General features: G+C 41.8%; 1 protein-coding gene across 1 annotated transcript in view; it reads right to left on the bottom strand.

Annotated features, from left to right (window-relative positions):
• The window catches only part of PHACTR3 (phosphatase and actin regulator 3), a 296,494-nt gene that overhangs the window by 20,944 nt on the left and 250,560 nt on the right, over nucleotides 1–24,990 (bottom strand). Inside the window, exon 9 of the mRNA XM_032218616.1 lies at nucleotides 1,356–1,411. Within this exon, the coding sequence (XP_032074507.1) occupies nucleotides 1,356–1,411 (56 nt within the window). The remainder of the gene's footprint in view (nucleotides 1–1,355; nucleotides 1,412–24,990) is intronic.

Genomic DNA, 24,990 nt, shown 5'->3' with positions numbered 1-24,990 from the left:
TTCTTAATAACCCTTTGAATAACTTGATGGCAGAATCATTCTCTTGCAGTCCTTATATTGCAAATGAAGGGGATGAGAGGTAGCTATCTGAGTCCATTGCACAAGGCTACGGCAGAGAAAAGGAAGTCCAGCAGGCAGCTGCATGAACTCAGCAATGGGCTTTGGCCAAATCATGCTGGGCTCAATCTGATACAAGTCTATATCAGAGGGAGGCCTGCTGGAATCCATGGAAGCTGTTTGAAAGAAATTGACTCTAGGAGTGCAATCTTCCTCGTTTTTGTACCATATCTGGGCTTGTGCTTTCTGTGTTGGAGATAGAGGGAATTGCATCTGCCTTAATCTTTTGATAGCATGTGATTTGAAAAAAGCATAAATCAGATGACTCCCTGACTCCCTGCATTTCTTAACCTGGGATACTAAATCAGCCCATTTTCCTGAATTTGTAAATGCATTGAGCCATATAGGGTGATATAAGCAGAGCTCTTCCCCCCCTCCTCCCCTCCCCACCTCCATTACCAAGCTTAGCATGTTGAACCAATGCAGCTGCAAGGACTATTACCGCCTTAACCTGATGAAGGGTGCTGTGTGATACTGAAAAACTTAGAAAAAGTCCAATGACTCTCTAACCGCCTGGTGTTGACTAGAAGGCATAATGTCCCTGAGAAATGTGGAGTTGGTGAAATAAACTTGGATGCAAAGTGATAACACTGCTGCGGAGCTTCTACAGTGATGGCACAGAAGTTTACCTCTTCGTGGTTTAATTAGAATTTGTGTTGCCTAGCAAGGTCAGAGCATTCTGCAAATAATCTGATCTTTCTTCTGCCTGGAAGGAAGCCCACTGTACTTTTAATAGTCAGAATCTCCAGTTTGGGGTCATCTTTAATTTTCCTTCTTAAAATACCTACAGTCTAAATTTGGTTACTGGTACACTAGGTCAGAAGCTAATAAGTACAGACACAGCTCCAAAACTTTGCCAGACTGTTCTTTCTCCAGGTGACTTTTCACTTAGCCTCAATGTTCAACAAGCAGAATGGGAATAATCGTGAAATAGTTCGCATGACCCTTCTGAGAGCATAGAGAACAAAGACTTGAGCACACTTTAGATCTGTATATTGCATTTGCACAAATACATACATTACTATACTGTAGCCTCTGTCAGCTTTCTTAATGACTACAGAGTTACTCTAAGAATTAATACTATTTTCTGAGCCCGACAAATCCAGACAGGGGAAAGTTTCTGCTTACTAATCATACATGGAGTAATAAACATACTTTCTCCTCCTAGAGAACACTTTTTATCAACACACAAAGCAATTAAACAAGCTGCTCAGCAGAGAAAGCAATCTGATACTCACGTTTCAAGATATTTCGTCTCTCGAGCTCCTCAACAGCTGGTCTTTGGCTCAATCGCCTGCGAAAGAAAATCAAGATGACGTTTTGTACCATTGTCTCTTTGAATTTGATTTGTCAGATCGTCTTCTTTCTTTCTTTTCTTTTTTTTTTTCAGTTGCTCAAGTCCAGTTCGTTCTGAGACCAATCAGAGTTGGCGTTGAAGAGTTTAGGTCATGAGCCGGAATCAAAGGCACTCAATCTGCCCTTAGAAAACTTTCTGTTTTATCCCCAAAAATAAGAAAAGAAAAGTTCTTGGCTAAACAGAGGAGAGCTATTTCTGTAGTTGGCTTCACTGACCCATATATTTCCCTGACTCTTGGCAGGAAAAGAAAAAACCTGGGAATAGGGCATCAAGCATCAGGAGGAACTTCTATTCATCTTTCCTTTTTTTTTTAAATGAAAAGGAATAAAAACACACTGTCTGCAGTGGGTTGTTTCCTGATTTAGTTATCACCAGTGAGATATGTCAGGAAAAGCATTGCTCTTTGGCAGGAGATAATTCGGATTGTGTGAGCAGGTGGTTCCTTGATCAAAAATGTGACAGCGGTGCCTGCTAACGGGCTGCATATAACAGCTGCGCCTGTGAGTGTGTGTGTGTGTAGCAGCACACAGCCTCACAAAGCATCTACTTGTAATGTTTGTAATGCCTCCCCTTTTACGAGAGCCTCCGGATTGCCTCTGCGGGATCAGGTGATCACAGCCATTGTGATTGGATCCTGCATCCCCCAATGAGACTCCAACCCTCTGCCCTCCCCCAATCCCAGGGATATGCTCTGTAATATTAATCTGTAATCTCACAAGACCATCTTCTGTCCCGGGAGAGGCTTTTCTGGGGGGTTAACGGGTAGGGGTTTTAACTGCAGCCTGTGAAACGCTAAATACATACAGTGAACAATGGCACAGATGAGAAGAGAAACACAGAGGGGAGGAAGCAAAGAAAGAAGGCATGGAATTGACCAAAAGCTGAGCTTGCTCTGTGCCAATAAAAATAAGGACATTGGTTTTCAGGGCAAGCGGATGAAATCTTTCCTTATCCGATAAGCAAACAAGCTTTGCTAATGCTGATGAAACAAAAGGGGAAGTTGGAAGGTTTACTACAGGTAAAGGTTCCCCTCACACATATGTGCTAGTCCTGTGCTGGCAAAACTATGGCACATGAGCCCAAAGTGGCACACGGAGCCGTGTCCCCTGGCATGCATGGTGTCGCTTGTTCCTGTTCCGGGTTTGTGGCGTGTATGCACATGCGATGATCAGCTGGCCTTTGCCCGTGCAGCAATGCTGGAAATTGGAAGAGCTGGTCTTCCGTTTTCTGGTGTAAGCATGTGGGCTGGTCAGCTGATCGGGGCACATTTCTGGAGAACGGAAATATTCTTCTTCCTGATCACGGTCCAGATGACGAAAAGTGTTTCCTTTTCTGCACTCGTTGCCACCCATGCATGTGCTGCCTGTTCGGCACTCGGTGCCGAAAAGGTTCGCCATCACTGGGTTAGGCATTCCCAACAAGTAATGGGAGCTCACTCCGTTACGTGGCGCTAAGGATTCGAACTGCCAACAAGCTCAGCATCTTAGCCACCGCGTCCCACACTGGAAGAGTTACTAGATGTGCACAAAATGAACAAGTGTGAATGGCAAAACAGAGGGAAGGGTGGGCCCAAAAGAGAGGGAGGAAAAAGATTGTATTTCTACAGCATTACAAATGAAATATTGGAGAAATAATATGAATGAATAGTACACAAAACAAAACATTATCTTTTTATCACAGTCTATGTAGTTAAGACAGAGATCCACTCCTACTGGAAGAGAGTAGCCATTTTGTAGATTTTTTCTTCCCGGATGTCCCTGAACCACAAGGGAGTTGGGAGATTCCCACCGAGAGCAGTGTGTGAGTTAGTTAAAGGATGATGGGATCAAGGCATTGGAGAATCCTTTGTACCTTCAACGTGAAGCTTCTGGATCTCAATTCTGTTCTTTGAACAGAAAGAGGCGACCGGCAATCAACCCATCATTTGAAGATTAAGTGATATAGGGATTTATTTCTAAATATATTGTATCAATCCCCGCCCCCCCCCTCTGGGTGTGTGTGTGTTTGTGTGTGTGTGTGACAGAGAGAGAAAGAGAGAGAGACAGAGAGAGAGACAGAGACAAAGACAGAGAGAGACAGAGACGGAGAGAGGGAGTCAAGCTTATTGGACTTCTATGGTCATCTATCTCAAACAGTGATGGCTCACTATACAAGTAGTCCCCAACTTACGACCACAATTGAACCCAACACTTGGGTTGCTAAACAAGACAGTTATTAAGTGACTTTTGCCCCATTTTTTTACCTTCCTTGCCAAAAATTTTAAGTAAATCACTGACTGCAGTTGTTAAGTTAGCAAAACGGTTGTTAAGTGAGTCTGGCTTTCCCATTGACTTCCCTTGTCAGAAGCTTGCAATAGGTGATCTCATGACCCCAGGGATATTGCAACTCTCATAAATATGAGCCAGTTGTCAAGCGTCTAACTTTTGATCACATGACCATGGGTTGCTGCCATGGTCGTTAAGTGTGAAAATCGGTCATAAGCCCCTTTTTTCAGTGCCGTTGAAACTCCAAATGGCTACTAAATGAACAGTTGTAAATCAAGGAATGCTTGTAATCCATAAAACAGTTAAAAACCCAGCCCTCTATCCTAGCCCAATGTGTGATCTATCCTGAAGATCAGCTATTCAACACAAGAAAGTTTGGACCAAGTCTTCCCCAATTTGGAATTTATGTGCCCTCAGAGAGTTGTGGCATGCGTGGCATAGGTTCACCATCACAGATAGTGTATTCATGTATTCCATAGTAGATTTTATATATGTATGTATGAATGTATGTATGTATGTGTGTGTTTGTGTTGTGTGTGTGTGTGTGTTTTTGTAGATTTTTATGGGTGTAGGTATGCTGGTTTTATTGTATTCGGGTCTTTTCCCATGTAAGATTGAGATTGTCTTGGCAACGGTATCACTTGCCATCCTCAAGCTGGTGTTTTCAACTTAAAGCGTGGTCAGAGCTGCCGTCTTTCTATAAATCTTGGTGGGGATGTGTGGAGTGCTGGCGTTATTTTAGTAAGTGGATTGATTGGCTGTGTGGCTGTATCATGATTGGTTGATTGGTGCTGATTGGTGCTGGCTGTGTGTCCATTGTTGTTTTGTGTTGTAATCGCCTGGGTGGTGAGTGGGGCTCGTTTGTTTAGCAGGGCTGGGCTTTTGGTCTTCTCTGAGCTTGTTTGTTTTCATGCAGAAGCTTTTTTAACAGGCTAGGTTATTACATTACATTAGTGTAATTTGGGGGGGCATGTCATTTACATATTTTTAGTTTGTCTTTAGTAGCAAACATACCTAATTAAGGAAATTAAGAGGATTAATTGATCAATGAACTAATTAAGGGAACTAAGCCTTGCAAGTACATTCCCATCTTTACTTTGACATTTAACTGCAAAATTTTCAGGTGCCCCATGGGTGTAAATGTTGTTCATGTGCTACAGGTGGTTCACCTCTACTCAAAAGAGCAATTTCCCATCATCCATTATAAGGAAAGTTCCCAAACACATCTTCATTTTCTATGCTTTTTGATTTATTATACTGTAGCATATAAGTTGCCCTTGGAAGAGGTAAGGAATATTGAGTGGCTCCAGTTTTCTTTCTGTATTTCTATAGTGCAGTTGATCAGGCCTCTCTACCTTGTTTTTCAACATGTGCTGAAGTATTGTTCTAGATACAATTACTACCTCTATTTAAACGAATCGTTCCTTAAAAGAGAAATGCTTCCCTGTGCAAAATTACTCCGCCATTTTGCATTACCTGGTCTTGCGTTGCCTTGTCACTGCTTCTCTTGCACTTGGTTTCTTATGCTAGTGGATCTGTGTTGACCACCAGGTAGTGCAAATGATATTTTATGCACTTCTGTTCTGACACCTAGCGACCATCTGGAGTTTTGCAATTTGGGCCTGATGTCCCCAGTTTACCACTCAATTCTATAAAGTGATTTATGCTTTAACTAAAATGTACTTACTTTCTCAGAAAGAAATGAACTTCTTTCTGACATTTGTTTAAAATATATATTTAATGTATGTGTAATACATGTGTAAATATGTGTGCGTGTGTTAGTGTAAGTATATATGCATGTATATGTATACATATATCGGTATATATATATATATATATATATATATATATATATATATGTGTGTGTGTGTGTGTGTGTGTGTGTGTGTGTGTGTGTGTGTTTAATTGTGCTGATAAATAAATAAAAAGCACAATTAAAAAAACACAAATATAACAAAGGCAACAGTAAAAATATTGGGTTTCTGTCGTGATGGACTCTTGTGACGAGCCGAATGACAGATGATGGAAGCAGTTAGCTTCCTCCCATAATTGGGGCTTACCAGGGGTTGTAAAAATCTTATATATACATATATATATATATATGTTATATTTATGCTGATAAATAAATAAAGGGAGACTAGTATAGATCTATTTCAAGCTATTTAGCTCTCATCAGCTAGCTCTCATCAGCTAGCCATACCCAAGTTTGGGAATCGAACCTGTGTATATATACACACACACACACACACACACACATACACATACATACATATGCACACACACATACAAACACACACTATATATACACTATCTATCTATCTATCATCTATCATCTATCATCTATCATCTATCATCTATCATCTATCATCTATCATCTATCTATCTACCTACCTACCTACCTACCTACCTACCTACCTTTCATCTATCATCTATTTATCTATCTACACACACACACACACAAACACCATCCTTATACTCAAGCCTAGGAATAAAGTGGAACATTGCATTCTGCTGAAATCTGCATTTTTCAACAAAGTCTCAGCTCAAAAATGCAGAAAAAATGTGTATATCATCAGAAAAAGTCAATGCAGGGGAAATATGTGTATTAAAAAGCCTTCTGTTAGATAAAATCACTTATAGAAATTGCCTATTAGGAAGTGTGACAGACAATAGTATAAAATTAAAAGAAATGCATGCTAATATACATTTGGGCTTTCCTGGTGACGCACAGAGGGAAAAATGCAAAGTGATGCAGAAATAAGATCAAACTACATGTAGGAAAAATGATATTTCAGCCAGCATCGCTGGCTGAGGAATTCTGGGAGTTGAAGTCCACACGTCTTAAAGTTCCCAAGTTTGGACACCCCTGTCCTACACTGTTGCAAAATCTAATCCAGGTTAGTGCAAACCACGCTTTGTATGCTATACAAATGACTTACACTATCCACTTACACCAGCTCTTTAGTGACCGTTCAATGGTACAACAGCACTGACAAATGTGACTTGTGATGGGGTTCACACTTATGACCTTAGCAGCATCCCCATGATCATGTGATCAAAAGTCAGATGCTTGGCAACTGGTTCATATTTATGACGGTTGCTGGGTCCCAGGCTGATGTGAACACCTCACAAGGTTACTGGAGAAGCCAGATTCCCTTAACAACGGGGGTGACTAACTTATGAACTGCAGGGATTCCCAACAAGGGTGGCTTATAGAAATTGGGGGCTCAATTTTGGTCATAAGGCGAGGACTATGTGTATTGGCTATATATTCCAAAGAAATGGGGAGCCTCTTTTCCCCTCCAAAGGCCCAGAATTCAATCCCCAGGACAGCTTTGTATGAAGTGGTTTAGGGTTTCCTGCCTAGGCAGGGGGTTGGACTAGAAGACCTCCAATGTCCCTTCCAACTCTGTTATTCTGCTAAAGCTGATCTCCAAATTAAAGGATCACCAGACCTTCTAGTCATGTTTCCCCGATTCTAATCCATTTGAAAACAGTCATGGTGGATAGAGGTGGGTCTTGATGTCGCTATGACATGACATGCAATCTTGGGGCTCCGGGATTGTTGCTGGACAATCTTTTTGGATCTAAACCGTTCTGAAGGAACGGTGATAGAAAAGGGCATGTCCTGCTGATCTCAGTGGCATTGCAAAGCCTCTGATTGATCCAGGAAAAAGCTCTTTTTGCTGGCTACAAGAGAAGCAGCCATGGCTGCAGAAGGTTGGGACAGACCCCTGAAACAGAAGCAGAATAGGAGAGACAGTGTGTCAAAATGGTGAGAAAAATCTTTATTATTAGAGAAGAGAAAACCCAAAAGATTTAGAGTTAAAATAAAATTGAAAATAAAAGAAAGCAAGCGGCGAATTAACCCTGGTTTAAAACTATCATGTTATCTTTTTCACTTTAATAATGTTTTTTGTTTTCTATGGATGGACTTTTTACAAATGCCTCTTACTTTTAAATTGGACTGGTATTTTTTTCCCCTTCTTCCTCTATATGTTTTCCATTTTTTGTATTCATAGATTAAAAGTTTCTTTCCTTGCAAGGCTTGGCCGGATCGTAATCTTTAAACAATTTTTTTTTCTTCTCTTCCGGAGTTCGGAGCTTAGAAAGAGAGGCAAAAACAGAGGGAAAAAATGTAACACTGCCATCTAGAGGCTAGGCAACATCTGATATTACAAAGCTATTGACTTTATTTACTGAAAGGGTCAGTGGGAAATGTTTTGTTTATACAAGGAAGGAAAGGAAAGAGGAAGCTTTCACCTGAAAAACTTCACTGAATTTGTTTGAAACCTAGCAAAAGGCTTGGATGTTTTAGTGGCAGTGTTTAAACCTGGAAAAATAGCACAATATGAAGAAGAAAAGGGACTAACATTGCAAAGAATTATGCTAGAAATTCAAAAAGTCTTAATAATCACAGAGCGAATTGAAAAGAGACTTGAAATTATAGATCAAAATACAGAAAGTACAGAGGGAAGAGTTGAGAATAAAACGATGAAATTTGAGGATAGAGTTAAAAAAACCACAAAATTGTTGACACTGACAGCAAATCGAGAGTGGAGGGAAATGATAAGTGCGAAATACGGAAAGGAGAGATCGATGAACTGGAACTCTATCTCAGATGTCAAAATATAGATGAAGAAAGGGGAGAAAATTTGGCAGAAACAAGGAGAGTAATTTCAGCAGAAGCACCAGCGATAACAAAAGTCAATCTGATGAAAGGAACAGATAGAGGGTTTCAAATCCTTATAAGATATGCAATGAACAACAAGTTGTCAAGAGAAGTCCACATAAAACTTATCAAGAAAACACTTAGAATACAGATTCTACAAATGGCAAGAGATATTGGACTGCACTATTTCTGGAAGGATACAGGATGATGAAATGAAATGCCACAATAAAATTTAGTTAAATGTAGTTAAACTTTGAGTACCATGTATAAGACAAAGTAATAATAGCTATAGTCAAATAAATGATCAATAATGATAATAAAGCATTTATGTATACTAGATTGATAATATGAAATTTAATACAAACTGTAAGTGAGGATGATGGAGATGATGTTGAAAAGCCTTTTTATAAAAGATAAATAATTCTACATAGAATAGAATATAAAGATGTAATATTATTGGACAATTTCAGGAAGATGTAATGAAATGCCATAATATAAATTTACTCATATAAACGGATGTAATAATAGTTATACTTAATGGATGTTTAACAATTATAACAATTTGTATACATGTATATGAGATTGATGATACTAATAATGGAAAAAAACATGGAATTGAAAATTATTAGAGAAAGTTATCAATGCTAAAATAATAGAATGATTTAGAATAGGATATAAAAATTCTTTATTATTGGATATATTGAAGATGATATAATGAATCATTATAATACAAATGGATACATATTTAGAATACCTTGTTTAAAACGGAGAAACAATAGTGATTATCAAACAAATGAAGTATAATAATAATGTATACAAAGATATTTGATTGACAATATGTGATTTTTGATAAAGCTCAAGTGATGACTATGGAAAGGATGCAGAAAGACCTTGTAACCAATCGACACTCTGTATGCAGTTGAAGAGGTTTTTATGTTATACATTTTGTGTGTTTGTATTTGTTTGTAAACAAAAAATTTATTAAAAAAAAAAGAAAACAGTCACTGTGGAGGGATTTTCCCAGACGCTTTATTAGATTATAAATGTTATGTAAATAGGATGGGAGTGAGAGAAGGAAACTTGTATATCTCACCTCATCCTCTATCTCAAGGTGGAGAAAGAAAAACCGTGTCCTAAACCAGGGGTGTCCAAACTTGGGAACTTTAAGACTTGTGGACTTCAACTCCCAGAATTCCCCAGCCAGCCATGCTGCCCTAAACCCCTTTCCTAAATTCTTCTGAAGATGAAGTCTTGGTGTTTTTACATACAGTAAACCTCAGAGCCTATCATATTTCATCAACACACATTTATACCTAAGCTCAATTTTATGCAACACCCATGGAAACATCCTAGAGAAGTTTGTCATAATCTTATTTCGGTATCTGGAAAAGTTCTTGGAGAAAAAAATAACTGAAACAAAACTTAAGCTCCCCTCCTCCTTGGGAAAATAAAGATAATTTGCTTTTCTTCCCACTCACCTCAGGGTATACTCCCTGTGAATCCCCGTTGGCACAGCAGGATTTCAAATTTATCAACATGTCTAGATAGGCTAAATCCAGAATCACAGTTATTCCAACAGACCCTGATAAAATATGCATGCATGCAAACAGTTAACTGTTTAAATCATGGGGGCAATTTCCAAAATGTACTGGGGGGCTAAACCAGGGCTGGGTTGCTCCCCATTCGGATCAGATGAACCAGTAGTGGCGGGGGCAGGAGGCTCCACCCACCTGCCCAGACGCTTCTGCACATGTGCCTGTAGAAGGGTTATGTATGCACACGCGAGTGCACGAGCGAACCAGTAGTAAAAAAACATTGAAACCCACCATGGGCTACACAATGTTATGGATGAAGCAATGTTGGCTCTAGTGATTAAGGCATGGGCATGGCCAGCGCATGACACATCCAGCTTTGAGATGGACATCCCTGATCTAAATTGAACCTTACCCAACAGAGGGCTTTTGATTGAACACATCTGGTGAAGGATGTGTTGAGAGGATCACCCACCTTTCTGAATAATTGGCACCACTGCTCCTCTGCTCTTATTGTTGGAAAGTTTTTTCCCCCTAATCTTGGGCCCTGCACACTAAACCTAATTTAGAGAGAGAAGGACCTTCATCCTTGTGCCTTTCAAATATTTGAAGAACATATCATCCCCTGATCTTTTCTCAGGCGCATCCAGTTCTTTCCACCCCATTCCTTGTCTCCTAGTCATTCTTGTTGCTCTTCTTTGAACCTGTCCCAGTTTTTTTGAATCCTTTATAAAGCACGGGTGCCAAAACTGACATAAAACTCAAGCTACGATGTAGACCAAGCAAAATTGAGCAGCATAGTCCCTTACCATGATTTAGAAACCATAGCTTGGTTGGTGAAAACAAAAATTAAAATTTGGCGGTTTTAATAGTTATATTACACAGCTAGATGATACTGGGAAATAGGTTGAACCCAATGATGGGTGTCACTTATTTTTACCACCAGTTCGTGCCCCCACCCAGCGTGTGGATGCTCATTTTGCACGTACAGCTTCCGCACATGCGCCCAGCCTAAAAAACGTGTCTAAATAGGACAGCATAGAGCCGGGGTGAGTGGCAGGTGGACGATCTCCACTACTGGTTCACCCGAAATGGTCTGAACTAGCTGAATGCCACCTCTGGTTGATCAAGACTGTCTCGAAGATCCGCTCCTAAAATTTCTGTTGTCACCAATGGGAAAATTGGTGATAACGCCCCAAAATATCTCAGAAGAGATTTTCCTCAGCAATGCAGCAGGGGACAGGTTCCTATACTTCAATGATGGGTTGCAGGCGATACACCCTGGTACGGGCGTACTGGAGCCTGCCCAGAGCACCAGATATCGTTCTGGTACGGTGCTCCGGAGGGCCCACCTGCCCGCTGGAGCTCCTTACTGGTCTTTTAAGTCTTTGGCGCTTCCACACACGTGCACGGCGCATGTAGCACCTGCGCCCCACTCTGCGGAGCAGATGGAGCATTGTAGAGGCTCGTGGAAGTGGTAAGATGCATGCGCACACACTGTATGCATCCATGTGGACGCCGCCGGGCCTGTTCCAATCAGTACGGTTGGAACAGGATCTGGAACCCACCACTGCTATATTTAGCAATAGCAATAGCAGTTAGACTTATATACTGCTTCATAGGGCTTTCAGGTCTCTCTAAGTGGTTTACAGAGTCAGCATATTGCCCCCACAATCTGGGTCCTCATTTTACCCACCTCGGAAGGATGGAAGGCTGAGTCAACCCTGAGCCGGTGAGATTTGAACCGCCAAACTGCCGAATTAGCAGTCAACTAAAGTAGCTTGCAGTACTGCACTCTAACCACTGCGCCACCTCGGCTCATTTAATCCCAAAATGATTTGTTCTCTCTCCCCCAGCTATTATTATTTATTTTTTAAAAGATGCATACATTAAATGTAAGGATGCATTTAATAATCAATCCAGTCCACTGCTTTCTGTATTTCTATGATTAACCATTCCCTGTGGAAGACAGAATGGCAGGAACCTTTTTTTCATGGGTGAATTCCAAATATTATACTATCATACTTGGATTGTAAATGTGTCCTCTCCCACACACAGAGACATGCAAGAATTAAACCTGTTAATTTTGTTCTGTGCAAATTATTTTCTAAGCTCAGAAATCAAAGGACTGTCCCTGAACTATTTAATATTCAGTGTAGAACAAGATGTCCTTACCTCAGAGATTCTTATTTGTTTTTTTTAAAAAAAGAATAAGGCATCAAAATCATAAAAGAAACGGCATATGAAAGAAAGTCTAAAAGAAAAAGCATGGAGGGAAAATATTCTTACTATTCCTGACCATCACAGACTTTTTCTTTGAGATCAGTATGTTCTCTGACAGGAATGAATTACAAAGAATGTTATTTTAAAAACTCCTAGAAGTGCCAGGTATAAAAACATAGTTACCTAACTGGTTTTTTTTCTTTTTAAGAAAAACAGCAAGGCTGATGATGTTTTTTTTTTAAATCTTATGTCAGTTTTGGTTAATAAAAAGACACATGTGGAAGCCATAATCTTATATTTGCTTCCACTTGTTTTTTTCTTTTTTCTTATTTTTTTTCTTTTTTCTTTCTTTCATTCTTTCCTTTTTTCCTTCCTTCTTTCTTTCTTCCTCTTTTTCTTTTTTCTTTCTTTCTCTCATTTTTCTTTCTTTCATTCTTTCCCTTTTTCTTTCTTCCTTCCTCTCTTTTTCTTCTTCCCTTCTCTCTTTTTTCTTTCTTTCTTTCTCTCTCTCTTTTTCCTCTTTCTTTCTTTTTTTCTTTCTTTTCTCACTACAACAACTTTGGGTGGCAAACAAAATTGAAATGGAAACCATAGTACAAAACCCTAAAACACGCCCATTATAAAACTTATAATTCAAAGGAAAAATGGCGGCCAAATAAAAAGCAACATCATGTAATATAAATCCAGTTGGACTTCACAACCCTCCACAGCTGGGAAAATAGCTAGGTTTTCAATGCTTTCCAGAAAGCCAGCAGGTTTGTGACTGATTTGAGCTCAGGTGGTAAAGTGTTCCAGAGGCAGGTATCATGGCAGAAAAAATATGCTTCCCGGGTCCTGCCAGATGACATTCTTTGATGGATGATACCCAAACATGTCCTCCTGTCAGAATGAAAAGAATGGGGCAGGACCCTTGGAAAAAGGCAAGCCTTTAAATATTTTGGATTTAAAATCTTTAAATATCCTGGATCTGAGTCCAGAAGGACCTCAAAACAGTTCAGTCTATAGCAGGGGTGTCAAACTCGATCACGTCTTGTGACATATCGTGACGTATCACAACTTTTTTGCCTTTGTGGAGCCGGGGTAAATGTGGCCTGAGTGTGACACCACAGGCTGCCAGTTTGAAAGGCTTGGTACAGTAATGCAATCCCATATAAAACTAAAAATGGAACATTACCAGACCTGGAGGCAGGGGTGGGTTTCAAAAATTGTTCAAACCTACTCTGTGGGTGTGGCCTTCTTTGTGGGAGTGGCTTGCCACCCATGTGACCGGATGGGAGTGGCTTGCCACCTATGTGACCGGATATGAAGATGCCAACGACACTTGTCAGAACCACCTTAAATTACCTCACAAACAGCACTGGCATGCATAAGAATATGATGTAAACTTGTTTTTTAAAAGGCATCTTTGGTTTGCGTTAAAACAACTTCAACACACCCAATGTTCTGATTGCACCACAAACGCAGTAGTCATCCTTACCTTTCACAGGGGCACTGAGTTTTATAAATATGAGCATGATAGTGTAGAATAATCATATCCAAGGACCAGTGGTGGGTTTCAAAAAATTTTGGAACCTCTTTTATAGGTGTGGACTGCTTTCAAGGTCCACTGGTGGAACCTCTTCTAACCGGTTCGGTAGATTTGACAAACCGGTTCTACCGAATAGGTGCGAACTGGTAGGAACCCACCTCTGCCTGGAGGTGTCCCTAAAACAAATGGGTTCAGTCTTTCTTGAGTTGAGCTGATTTTTCCTCATCCGGGTCCTACAGCCTCCAGAGACTGAGTCAAGACTTTCGTGGCATCATTGGTCAGCCCAGCCAGGGAAAATGTAATACAACTGAATATTATGCTCATGGAGATTCTCAGTCATCCAGGACTGAAGAACTGAAGGGGATTCTTGGATGAGAAGCAAAATGTCTTCAAGGAAAAACAAAGTCCAGTTGCCTTTTGAAAAAGCACCTCTGGGACAACCGCATATCATCTGGATACTATGATAACCTCATTCCATGCCACAGGATGAGCTCATTCAGGGCCTTCATATAAATGCGAAACACAAATGGAGAGGACGTTGAACCCTGAGACCCTCCACAAAGCAGCAATTGAGGGCAACAACTCTCCCCTCCTATGAACACTGGATGGAACCTACCCTAGAACTCATCGGTGGGTTTCACATTTGTTACCACCCTTCTGTGCATGCACCACCCTCAAAAACATGCCTAAATAGGACAACATAGAGCCGGGGAGGGTGGAAGGGTGGGCCCACTTGCAAGCCCACACACGATTTCTGCTATTGGTTTAGGCAAACCAGTCTGAACCAGCTGAATACCACTTCTGCCACTGTATGCCTTCCACCCTTAACTCTCACTCAAAAGGATACCTTGAACCATGGCATCAAAGCTGCTAAGAGGTCAAGTAGAGCAAGCATGGATGCACAATTCTGTTCCTACCAGAGATCATTCACAAGTGCAGTCAATGCTATTTCAATCTAATTTGGGCTAAAATTCCTTTATGGCTGGAAAAAATCAGGGCATCGGTAAACTTGCCATGGGACAATTCGCTGTGGGACAAGAGTCACACGAATATCAAAGAAATGGTGGAATAGAATCATTGAAAAAAGGATGCCAAAGGAGGGACAGAATGGAATGTGAATGACAAAAATTAAAATATGTTTTTAAGTTATTTTGAATCATGAAATTGAATTGTTAAATTGTCCTGCGGCAAATTGTCCTGCGGTAAGTTGGTCGGGGCGAGTTAATCATGGCAAGTTAACTGCAGAGAGTTGGTCGCAGCGAGTTAGCTGTGGCAAGTTGTCCCATTCCGACCACAATGTACATGTGAGTGTGATTATGGATGGTATGCCTTTCAATCTAAAGGTCAGTACTTCTCAGAGGGGTGTTTCCTCTGCTCATTAAAGGAATTAATAAGCCTTAGAAGGAGTTCTAGGTTGAAATAATTGGACAGAACAATTCTAGATAAGGAGGAATGATAAACAAACAATGATACATTCTTTAACCCAGTGAGCCTTTGTGGAGACACAGAAGTGGACACATCCTGTTTGGGAAATATACAGGAAAGTTGAATTCCCTCTAATTATACTGTCTAATGGCATCTAATTAAGGACTACGGTACATGGATTCCCACAGCGTCTGTAACCTGTACACTCACTAGGAAACCAATACTTTTGAAATCAATGAGTCTTAAAAGACAAATTACACACGAGCTATTGATGAAACGTGGAAGATATTGAGCATTAGACCACCTGACAGCTGTTTTCACATGGCATGCTGTCCATGTGCTGAGGCTTACTGGGAGTTGGAGAAAATTCACTGGATGTCAGCCCAGTCTTCTCAAAAGAAACTCTTACATAACGTGATGGAAAATTAGCCGAGCCAAGGTGCTATCCGTGTGCATGCTTGCCATGTGATCCTTTGGTCATATGGAAAGAGGTGATGGAACATTGCCAAATCCATGCTGAGAAGGTCAGACTAAAATGCACTGGATTTGCATACATAAAGTATCCAGTTGAAGCCAGACAGGGGAACCATCTACTTTCTGTCCCAAAGGTGTTTTTTTTCAAGAGGCAACTGGAGTTCCTGATTTTTCTTTGAAAACGTTTTGCTTCCCAACCAAGAAGCTTCTTCAGCTCTTCAGATAAGAAGCGAAACCTCTTCAAAGAAAAACTATCAAGTTCAGTGGAATAGCTCACCTCCTAGAGTTGTGAGTGCTCCATCACTGGAGGTTTTCAAGAATAAACTGAGCAACAATTTAACCAGGATGGTATAAAGTCTTTTTCCTTGAGCATGGGGTTGAAGACTGCTGAGGACCCTCCCAATCCTACAAGTCTATGATCTATGGATGGTGCTTCTTCATCATCAGCCATTAAGGATTGTTAATTTGGGGAGGAGGTTGTCAATATGCTTTTAATGAATAAACTTCCTTTTGCCTGCAAATATCAAAAAATGAAGATCAGATCAACAGCCTTTCTAGCTTAGCTTGCTTTTTCACAAAAAGCAATCAAAAGCTGTTATCAGGAATCCTTTATGACTCCCCAGCAACTGGTTTGTTATCTGTGATTCATGAGATAGTGTTAAAATGAGAAGAGTTTGATATATCAGTTCTCTATGAGTTTGTCCAACTCTCTTTTAAAGCCATCTAAACTGGTGGTTCACTACCAGAGGCGTGGGCCAGATCCAATGCTTTTGTCAAAATGATACCAGCAGCGACACACAAAAGTTCTTCCCATGTTGTTCATGGGTGTGATGTCACAGTGCATCTACAAAGAGCTTGAAGTCCAACACTGTTATCATCCTAATTCCACCCACCCCTCTATCACTTAGCTGTCTCTGGACACTGATACCTGTAAAAGCAACTATTTTAATTCACGAATTTTATTGGCTTTGAATTTTCCTGCACGTAATTTCAGTAGAGTGTAAACAGTCCTGAGTTGTGAGGGAGGAAGAAAAATGCCTTTGAGAATTGTTTCCATGTCGTGCATGATTTATTTATTATTCTTGTGTCTTGTCTTATTTGGTTTCACTCCAGATTAAAAAGCCATCATTGCTACGGTCTTACTTATGAGGAAGTGCTTTCCCCCTTTAATCGTTTTGGTTACAAAAACTCATCTTTTATGGATGGGAAAAGATAATGAAGGAAACACCAGCTAATTATTCGTTCAGGGTGACAAAATGTCCAGGACTTCGGGTGCTGAATAAAATCAACCTAGTGATAATTTGCTCTCAATCGCCTTCTAACGAAAAAACCCCAGGAGGCATTAATAGTCAAACTGGTTTCCAGAAAGACCCACCTAAATGGATGTTCAGAATATATTTTCTTGGCAGAAGAAAAAAAATCCACCCTAGAATAGAGATCCTAATTGATGAGTGGGCATGCTAATCTCGGCTATCTGAGTTTCACAAAGTCCTCCTCAAAATGAGCCATTCAGGAGAGTCATTATTTTTTAAAAATGGTGATATTCTGAGGGAGCGGTACATTTACTCTTCTCAGAAAATAATTTCACAATTTCAAGAACATTTGGTGGGGGATGAAACCGCACAAAGGACTAAACTCCTAAAGTTTCATCTTGGTGCTTCTTTGTAGAAAACCATTCGTACACTTTTGTGCTTTTCCAAATGCAAAATCCTAACTTAGTTACCTCACCATATCACGAAGCTGGAAGAGATCTTGCCTAGATCCTAGGCATGTCACTATGAATAATTGGGCCATCAACAGATAACAGAATAACAAACTTGGAAGGGACCTTGGAGGTCTTCTAGTCCAACCCCCTGTTCAAGCAGGAGACCCTAGGCCAGGGGTCGGCAACCTTAAACACTCAAAAGAGCCACAAAGGTCCTAACCAGAAGCCTCACAATCAATGGAGCCGACTGGAAGTCTGCTTCTCCCCCACACCATCACCACCACCATAGAGTCTCCTCCTAGCACGGCGTCCTTTTTGCTTTTACTGACTGGCAACAGGGAGCCACAGCAGAAGGATGAAAGAGCACATGTGGCTCCAGAGCCGTGGGTTGCTGACCCCTGCCCTAGACCATTTCAGACAAGTAACTCTCCAGTCTCTCCAATGGTGGGTTTCAAAAATTTTTTAGAACCTCTTCTGTAGGTGTGGCCTGCTTTGTGGGAGTGGCTTGCCAGCCAGTGACCAGGTGGGAGTGGCTTGCTGGCCATGTGACCGGGTGGGAGTGGCTTGCTGGCCATGTGACTGGGCGGGTATGGCCAACTTGTAAAATGTGATGAAACTCACTTAACAATGCTCTTGCTTAGCAACCAAAATGTTGGCTCAGAAACTCTGGCATTTGAAGCACGCAAGTCTTAAAGCTGTCTAGTTACAAGACCTTTGCACCCATAACCCTTTAGAAAAAAACCCACAAAGGTATTCAATCTTGACAGCTTTAAGACTTGTGGACTTCAACTCCCAGAATTCCTCCTCTCGCTCTTCATCTTGATGATGTGCGGACGGGCAGGGGAGGGAGCTGGAACCAGTTCTAAATGGCACTGTAGATTTGTGGAACCTCTTCTAGAAAAGGTTAGAACTGGCAGGAACCCACCCCTGAGTCTCTCCCTAAAAACTTTCAGTGATGGAGCACCCATAACTTCTGAAGGGAAACTGTTCCACTGACTAATTTGTTCTCACTATCAGGAGATTTCTCTTTAGTTCTAGGTCGGCTCTCCCTTTGATAAACTTCTATCTGTTACTTCTTGTTCTGGCTTCAGGTGCTCTGGAGAATAGGTTAACTCCCTTCTTCTGTGTGACAACTCCTCAAATGTTGGAAGACTGCTTAATAGCAATAGCAGTTAGACTTATATACCGCTTCATAGGGCTTTCAGCCCTCTCTAAGCGGTTTACAGAGTCAGCATATTGCCTCCAACAACAATCCGGGTCCTCATTTTACCCACCTCAGAAGGATGGAAGGCTGAGTCAACCTTGAGCCGGTGAGATTTGAACAGCCGAACTGCAGAACTGCAGTCAGCTGAAGTAGCCTGCAGTGCTGCATTTAACCACTGCGCCACCTCGGCTCTATCGTGATATTCTCTCCCCCAAGCCCAAGTTCTAGAGAAAGAAGTAGATCTCTGGCCCTTATTGGACCAAAGATGCCCTGCAAAATGTGTGAGTGTGATTCTGCCCAGCCACTGTGATCAAAAAACAGACACACTCACACCCATCTGCATGGTTGTCACTGGACAAGAATAGCCATCAGAACTAAGATTTTAAGTTTATGGTAGCAAGAACAGAGCAATAGCACTAGTACTAAGACTTATATGCCACTCCACTCCCTAGTGCTCTACAGCATTGTCTGAGTGGTTTACAGAGTCAGCATCTTGCCCTCAACAATCTGGGTCCCCATTTTACCAACTTCAGAAAGATAAAAAGGCTGTATCAACCTTGAGCCCATCAGGATTGAACTCCAGACTGTGGAACAGGTTTAGCCTGCAATACTGTATTCTAACCTCTGCGCCACCAGGACTCTTGTGAGAAAGCAAAAGATAGACAAAAGAGTATGGAATTTTGTAATTCCTTTGGGAAAGGTTAACTTCTCAGACTGTTGGGAAGTATACCAAGAAATGCCAAGAGGTACTGCATTTGAAGACTTTCTAGGATGGAGATGACAGCTGTCTCTTGAAAACAGCCAGAAGTTGGCATGGCTTTTGTACTCTCTTAAGCGTAGTATTGTTTTCACACATATTTTTTTTTTAAAGGGGATAGTTTAAAAAAAACACCCAGCTTATAAGAACAAATAAAGTGAAAAGTTTGACTCGTATTGAATTGTTTCTATAGATTAGAGCCATGATGGCAAACCTATGGCATATGTGCCATAGAGCCCCCTCTGCGGGCACGTGAGCCATCACCCAAGCTCAGTTCCACCGCACATACGCACGCACCTCCCACTGGCCAGCTGGTTTTCAGGTCTCTGCTGCCCTTGCACAGGGAGAACCCAGAGGTGGTGGGGAGCATGCAGGGTCGCATGTGCATGCGTGGAGGGCAGGGCGCTCACAGGGGGTCATACGTGCATGAATGGGAGGTGGGGAGTGCATGGGGAGGTTACACATGCATTGCATTATGGGTATATGTGCGCGCATGCTTTTGGCCCATGATGATAAAAAGGTTAGCCATCCCTGGATTAAGGTGATAACCTTGTAAGGTAGAATAATATATTATCCAATCTCTTTAAGCACATGCCTTGAGACAATGAGATTAATTGCAGAAGCTCAGTTAGCAGCAGAATAACACTTTTTTCCTTTCCTTTTTTCTTTTTTTAAAAAAGAACATTTTTAGCCTCAAGATGAGTCTAACTGCAATTATAAACATAAAAGATTGAGATACATAATGGGATGACTGCATCAATGTCATCCTACTAACCTGTGGCTTTTTAAGCGCTGAAGATACTCTTGTTACTATTTATAATTATGGTTATTATTTCAGCATAGCAAAAAGGCAGCTTGGATCCCAAATATTAAGGGGGATAAAATAGAAAAAAGGAGGAGATATCATGCGAGTTTTATTTGGGATGATGGAGATTTACTGTTACAAAGGCATGTTTTTATTATGCTAGTTTTATGTTTCTTCTATTCCCCCCCCCCCCCCAAATAACTAACAAAGCCCCAGGGTACAGTCCTTACTGCGGATATTGGCCACCAGGGCATCAGAATTAAGGTTCACTGCAAGGCCAAAACATACCTGCACACTATATTCTTTTTACAATAACCCTGAGGGCTAGGCAAGGGCTCTTTTAAAGAATAACAGCTAGAATTTCCAGAAAGCAACATCTCTAGACCCAAAGATACCATATGCCCTGTGAATACGGGGAAGTTCTAACAATATTCAATAAAGTTTTGATTTTAGAACCTCTGTCATGGCTCCGTTGGATCCTGGTTCGAAGGAGGAGAAATTGGAACCAGGACCATCCAACAGGGATGGCATGTCTCCCCTGGAATGTCCAGAGTGTCCAGGGGCTGAGAATGATGATATCCCAGGCCCCTCCAGCATTGTGGACAGTGGTTAAGTGGATGGGGAGACACCTGCCTTCACGGAGGCAGGGCAGGATCATCTGCAGATGGACAGTGGCAATGAGAGACAACAGATCCCTTGTGACGAGGAACAGCTGCCTGCCCCATCTGATCTGTGGGCACAGAGAGTGGAGTGAAAGGAAGCTCAGAGGAGATCTGCTGGGCTGCCCGCGAGGAACATCTGGCTCAGGGTCCATGAAGGAGGCCGCAAGAGGAGGATGTGTTTGTCGGGAACAACCATTTGTCTTGACACATACTTCCCTGACTTTTGGAAATCTTGATTCCTGGACTTTGACCTGTGTTTCAGCCTTTGAATTTGGATACCTGTTCTGACCGAGGCTTCCCAAGAGCATGAAGCAAACTCCTTGTCCCAACTAAAACCCCTTTTATTAATTTACTGTGAATTCTGCTCATTCACATCTAGCAAAGTCTTTCAAGGGAGGATTTACAGTCACAAACCTTATCTGGCTTGGAGAGCTGCCAGGCTGATATCTGCAAAACTTGGCAACCAATTAAGCAAACTAATTGTCTCCTACAAACTCCACTCCCCCTATGCTCCTCTTTTGTTTCCTCTGGGAGGGGCCAGTCATCATCCACTTGTGACCTTACTCCCAAGTCGACCCCTGTTCTTTAGTTATTCCCTTCATCTGGCAACTCTGAGCATGTGCACACTGGGAACAGGCTCCAGCTGTTTCTCTGTCTCACTGATGTCTGACTCTGAAGGCAGCTGTTAACTGTCAGATGGCCCTGGCCCCATCTCTGCCTGCAATGCAGAGCCCTCATCAGAGCCTTCCCCAAACTCCAGGCCTGGCCCATGTTCCTCTCCAACCTCCTCACTATCCGAATTTGCAGCCAGCTCTGCTGGCCGCTGGCAGACCACAACACTAGCTTTCTTTGCAGACTCTGAGGTTTATGGACCTTGTTTTGCAAACTCTGCTCCTAGTTTGTGACCTTCTTCTTGTTTGGGGACTTGGTTCTGGACCCGGATTGGGTGGGATTGGGTTACATTGACTGCTGGTGATTGTTTTGTAGGAAAAAAGTGGAGTGGAGGTTTACCAACATCCCTGGAGGGCCGTCTGTCATTGTTTAATGGTGCAATAAAAGACTTTATTACTCTCTACATTTGCTTACTCGACCTGGTCAGAACAACCTAAATCACAGGTTTCAACTGTGTATAAATAATCGGCAACATTCTTTACCAAAGTTAAGTCCTAAACTTAGAGAAGTTAGGAGAAATTGGACTCCTAAATTCAGGAAACCTACAGCATATATTGCAAAAAACAACTTTCTGGGGAGAAGATCAAGAGCGGTTCTTGAAACAGATCCATTCATCTGCTTGCATAAACCTTACTCTTTAATCCTGAGGAAAACAGAATAGCTGAGAGGTTATCATGGGACTTCGGGGAAGAACGACGACTACATTACAGATGCATCATTTTTGCAACCTTTCCTCCATGGGAATTACATGCCAAGGCTGTGCACCAAGAGGGGTGGTGGAATCCAGATCTTAAATTGGCATCTCTATTCCTGGAATATTGTGCACAATCTGTCAGGGAGGTTATTTCCATGCTTTCTATTAGGAGCCCTGGAGTGAAAACACATCAGATTCTGAATCATTGAGACAGGTGCACCTTTCCTCTTTACATTGTACCATTATGGGGAAATAAATCCTGCAGGAAGTGTCTGCATGTATACAAATGCATGCTCTATTGGTGTGCTTCAAGGATTTGGCTTTGGGCTTTCTTCCCAGTGTACCTGGATCTGCTGGATGTGGTTCATTGACAGGATGAGGTTGCTTCACATCTTAAAGTCTCTCTTTTAAGTCACAATTGACCCAGATGTGTCTGCACAGTTTTATTGACAACAATGCAAACCTGGTTTACCATCGCTTTCCTCTGTTTATTTATTTTTTTAACTTCCAACCTTATCTACAATTTTGAAAATTCCTCAATGTCTCCCTTCCAAACTCTTGCAGTGTTAGAATATTCATGACTGGGAGAGACATGGGAACAAGGCCAGCCAATGAATAGGCATAGCAACTAAGTAAGCCAATGGGAGCTTAAACAGATCTGTGTCTGTGCTGAGAATCAAAACTGAAACTAGTTTGTCTGCTCTGAACTCTGAACTGAAAAATTCCTCTCTGCTGTACTGCTGCCTGTGTTTGCTTGTAACTACTACTACGTTGGATAAAACCTGTATTGGTATTGTACATTTATTCATCTGTTATTATGTATATAAAGAAGTTAATGAATCCAGCTGAATCAGTTATATGTGTGTGCTTACTGGATTTGATTTTTCTGCAACAAACTCTGACATGCGCCCAAAATCTGACTTTCCTAAAGCCACCAAATCCCTTTGAAGTGGCCACAAGCAAAAGCACAATCCAAGTTTATATAACTTTGATGCACTATATTGCAAAGGAAAAAGACAGATGCAAAGGAAATCAGAGTGTGACTTTGGAATAATTTAGATAAATCGGTCCATTGGACTCTATCATTGTTGATTCCTTCCTACCTATCGGCATGCTAACCATAAAGGTAAAGGTTCCCCTTGCACATATGTGTTAGTTGTTCCTGACTCTAGGGGCAGTGCTCATCTCAGTTTCAAAGCCAAAGAGCCAGGACTGTCCAAACATGTCTCCATGGTCAAGTGGCCGGCATGACTAAATGCACGGAGCACTGTTACTTTCCCACCAAAGGAGGTCCCTATTTTTCTACTTGCATTTTTTTGCGTGCTTTCGAACTGTTAGGTTGGCAGAAGCTGGGACAAGTAACAGGAGCTCACTCCATTACGCGGCACTAGGGATTCAAACTGCCAAACTGCCAACCTTTCTGATCGGCAAGCTCAGTGTCTTAGCCACATCCCTTACATTTGAGGGACAGTTGCTTAAATTATTAAATTAAGCTTGTTGTAAATGTTTTCTAATAAGGGCACTTTAAGTAGTTCATCTGTTTTGGGGTGACAGTGAAAGCAGCTTCCATGTGTATAGGGAGGGTGCATTTTACCAGCCCCAAAAAACTATCTAGTCTTACCCCACTTACCTTTATTCAAGATCAGCCAAGGTCATCTCTGTAAAGATTCACATCCTACTGTTCTTTGACAGATTGCAAGTTTGGGGCTAGATTAGTGTTTGAAGAAGGAGTGACACTTTATTGGCAGAACATTTCTTTTGTCTTTATGTGTTTTGTGCTCAATCAGTGGAATTACTAATTAAAGCATTCTGCCAACACAGAGACGGAGAAGAACTACACTGGAAGAAAGATCTGGCACTAATTTGAGGCTGCTTCAATAGGTAGTAGATTCTTAGTGGGGAATGAAAATAATCCCCTGCCTATTTCAGTCTTGCTCGCCATGATGTAAAAAAGATGTTGAGACTCTAGAAAGAGTCCAGAGAAGAGCAACAAAGATGATTAGGGGACTGGAGGCTAAAAGATATGAAGAACAGTTGCAAGAACTGGGTATGTCTAGTTTGATGAAAGGAACGACCAGGGGTGACACAATAGCAATGTTCCAATACCTCAGGGGTTGCCACAACAGTCCAGAAGGCAACTGTGAACAACAATGGGCATGTCTCAATATGCCCGTGTGACACCATTGTGCCTTGGTTGCCAGTTAGCTTCTAAGTGGACTGGGAGCTAGTCTTAGGGGACTGGAGGCTAAAACATATAGAATGGTTGCAGCAGGGGTGGGTTTCAACCGGTTCGTGGCAGTCCCTGCGAACCGGTTGGTCGCCGAACCCGGAAGTAAGTAACTTCCGGGAACGGCGAAGCCCCCCCCCGCACCCGCGCGCGCCCACGCGCCCGTGCCCGCTCCTTACCCGGTTGTGACAAATTCTGCGCTTCCACGCATGCGCAGGACACATACAACGCCTGCGCGATCCTCCAGGAGCAGCTGGAGCATCGCACAGACGCTAGTACACATGCGTGCATTGCACGCGTGCGCGAGGATGCCGCACGCATGCACGAGGATGCCGCACGCATGCGCGAGGACGCCGCCAGCCTCGTTCCAACCGAACCGGTTGGAATGGGGCGAGAAACCCACCCTTGGGTTGCAGGAACTGGGTATGTCTAGTTTAATGAAAAGAAGGACTAGGGGAGACATGATAGCAGTGTTCCAATATCTCAGAGTTGCCACAAAGAAGAGGGAGTCAAACTATTCTCCCAGGCAGAACAAGAAGCAATGGGTGGAAACTAAGCAAGGAGAGAAGCAACTTAGAACTGAGGAGAAATTTCCTGACAGAACAATTAATCAATGGAACAGAAATTGCCTCCAGAAGTTGTGAATGCCCCAACACTGGAAGTCTTTAAGAA

This window comes from Thamnophis elegans, chromosome 5 (assembly GCF_009769535.1).
Source record: "Thamnophis elegans isolate rThaEle1 chromosome 5, rThaEle1.pri, whole genome shotgun sequence".
NCBI classification, from domain to species: Eukaryota; Metazoa; Chordata; class Lepidosauria; order Squamata; family Colubridae; genus Thamnophis; species Thamnophis elegans.
The sequence above is the reverse complement of the archived record's forward strand: the minus strand, read 5'-3'. Positions and strand labels throughout refer to the sequence as shown.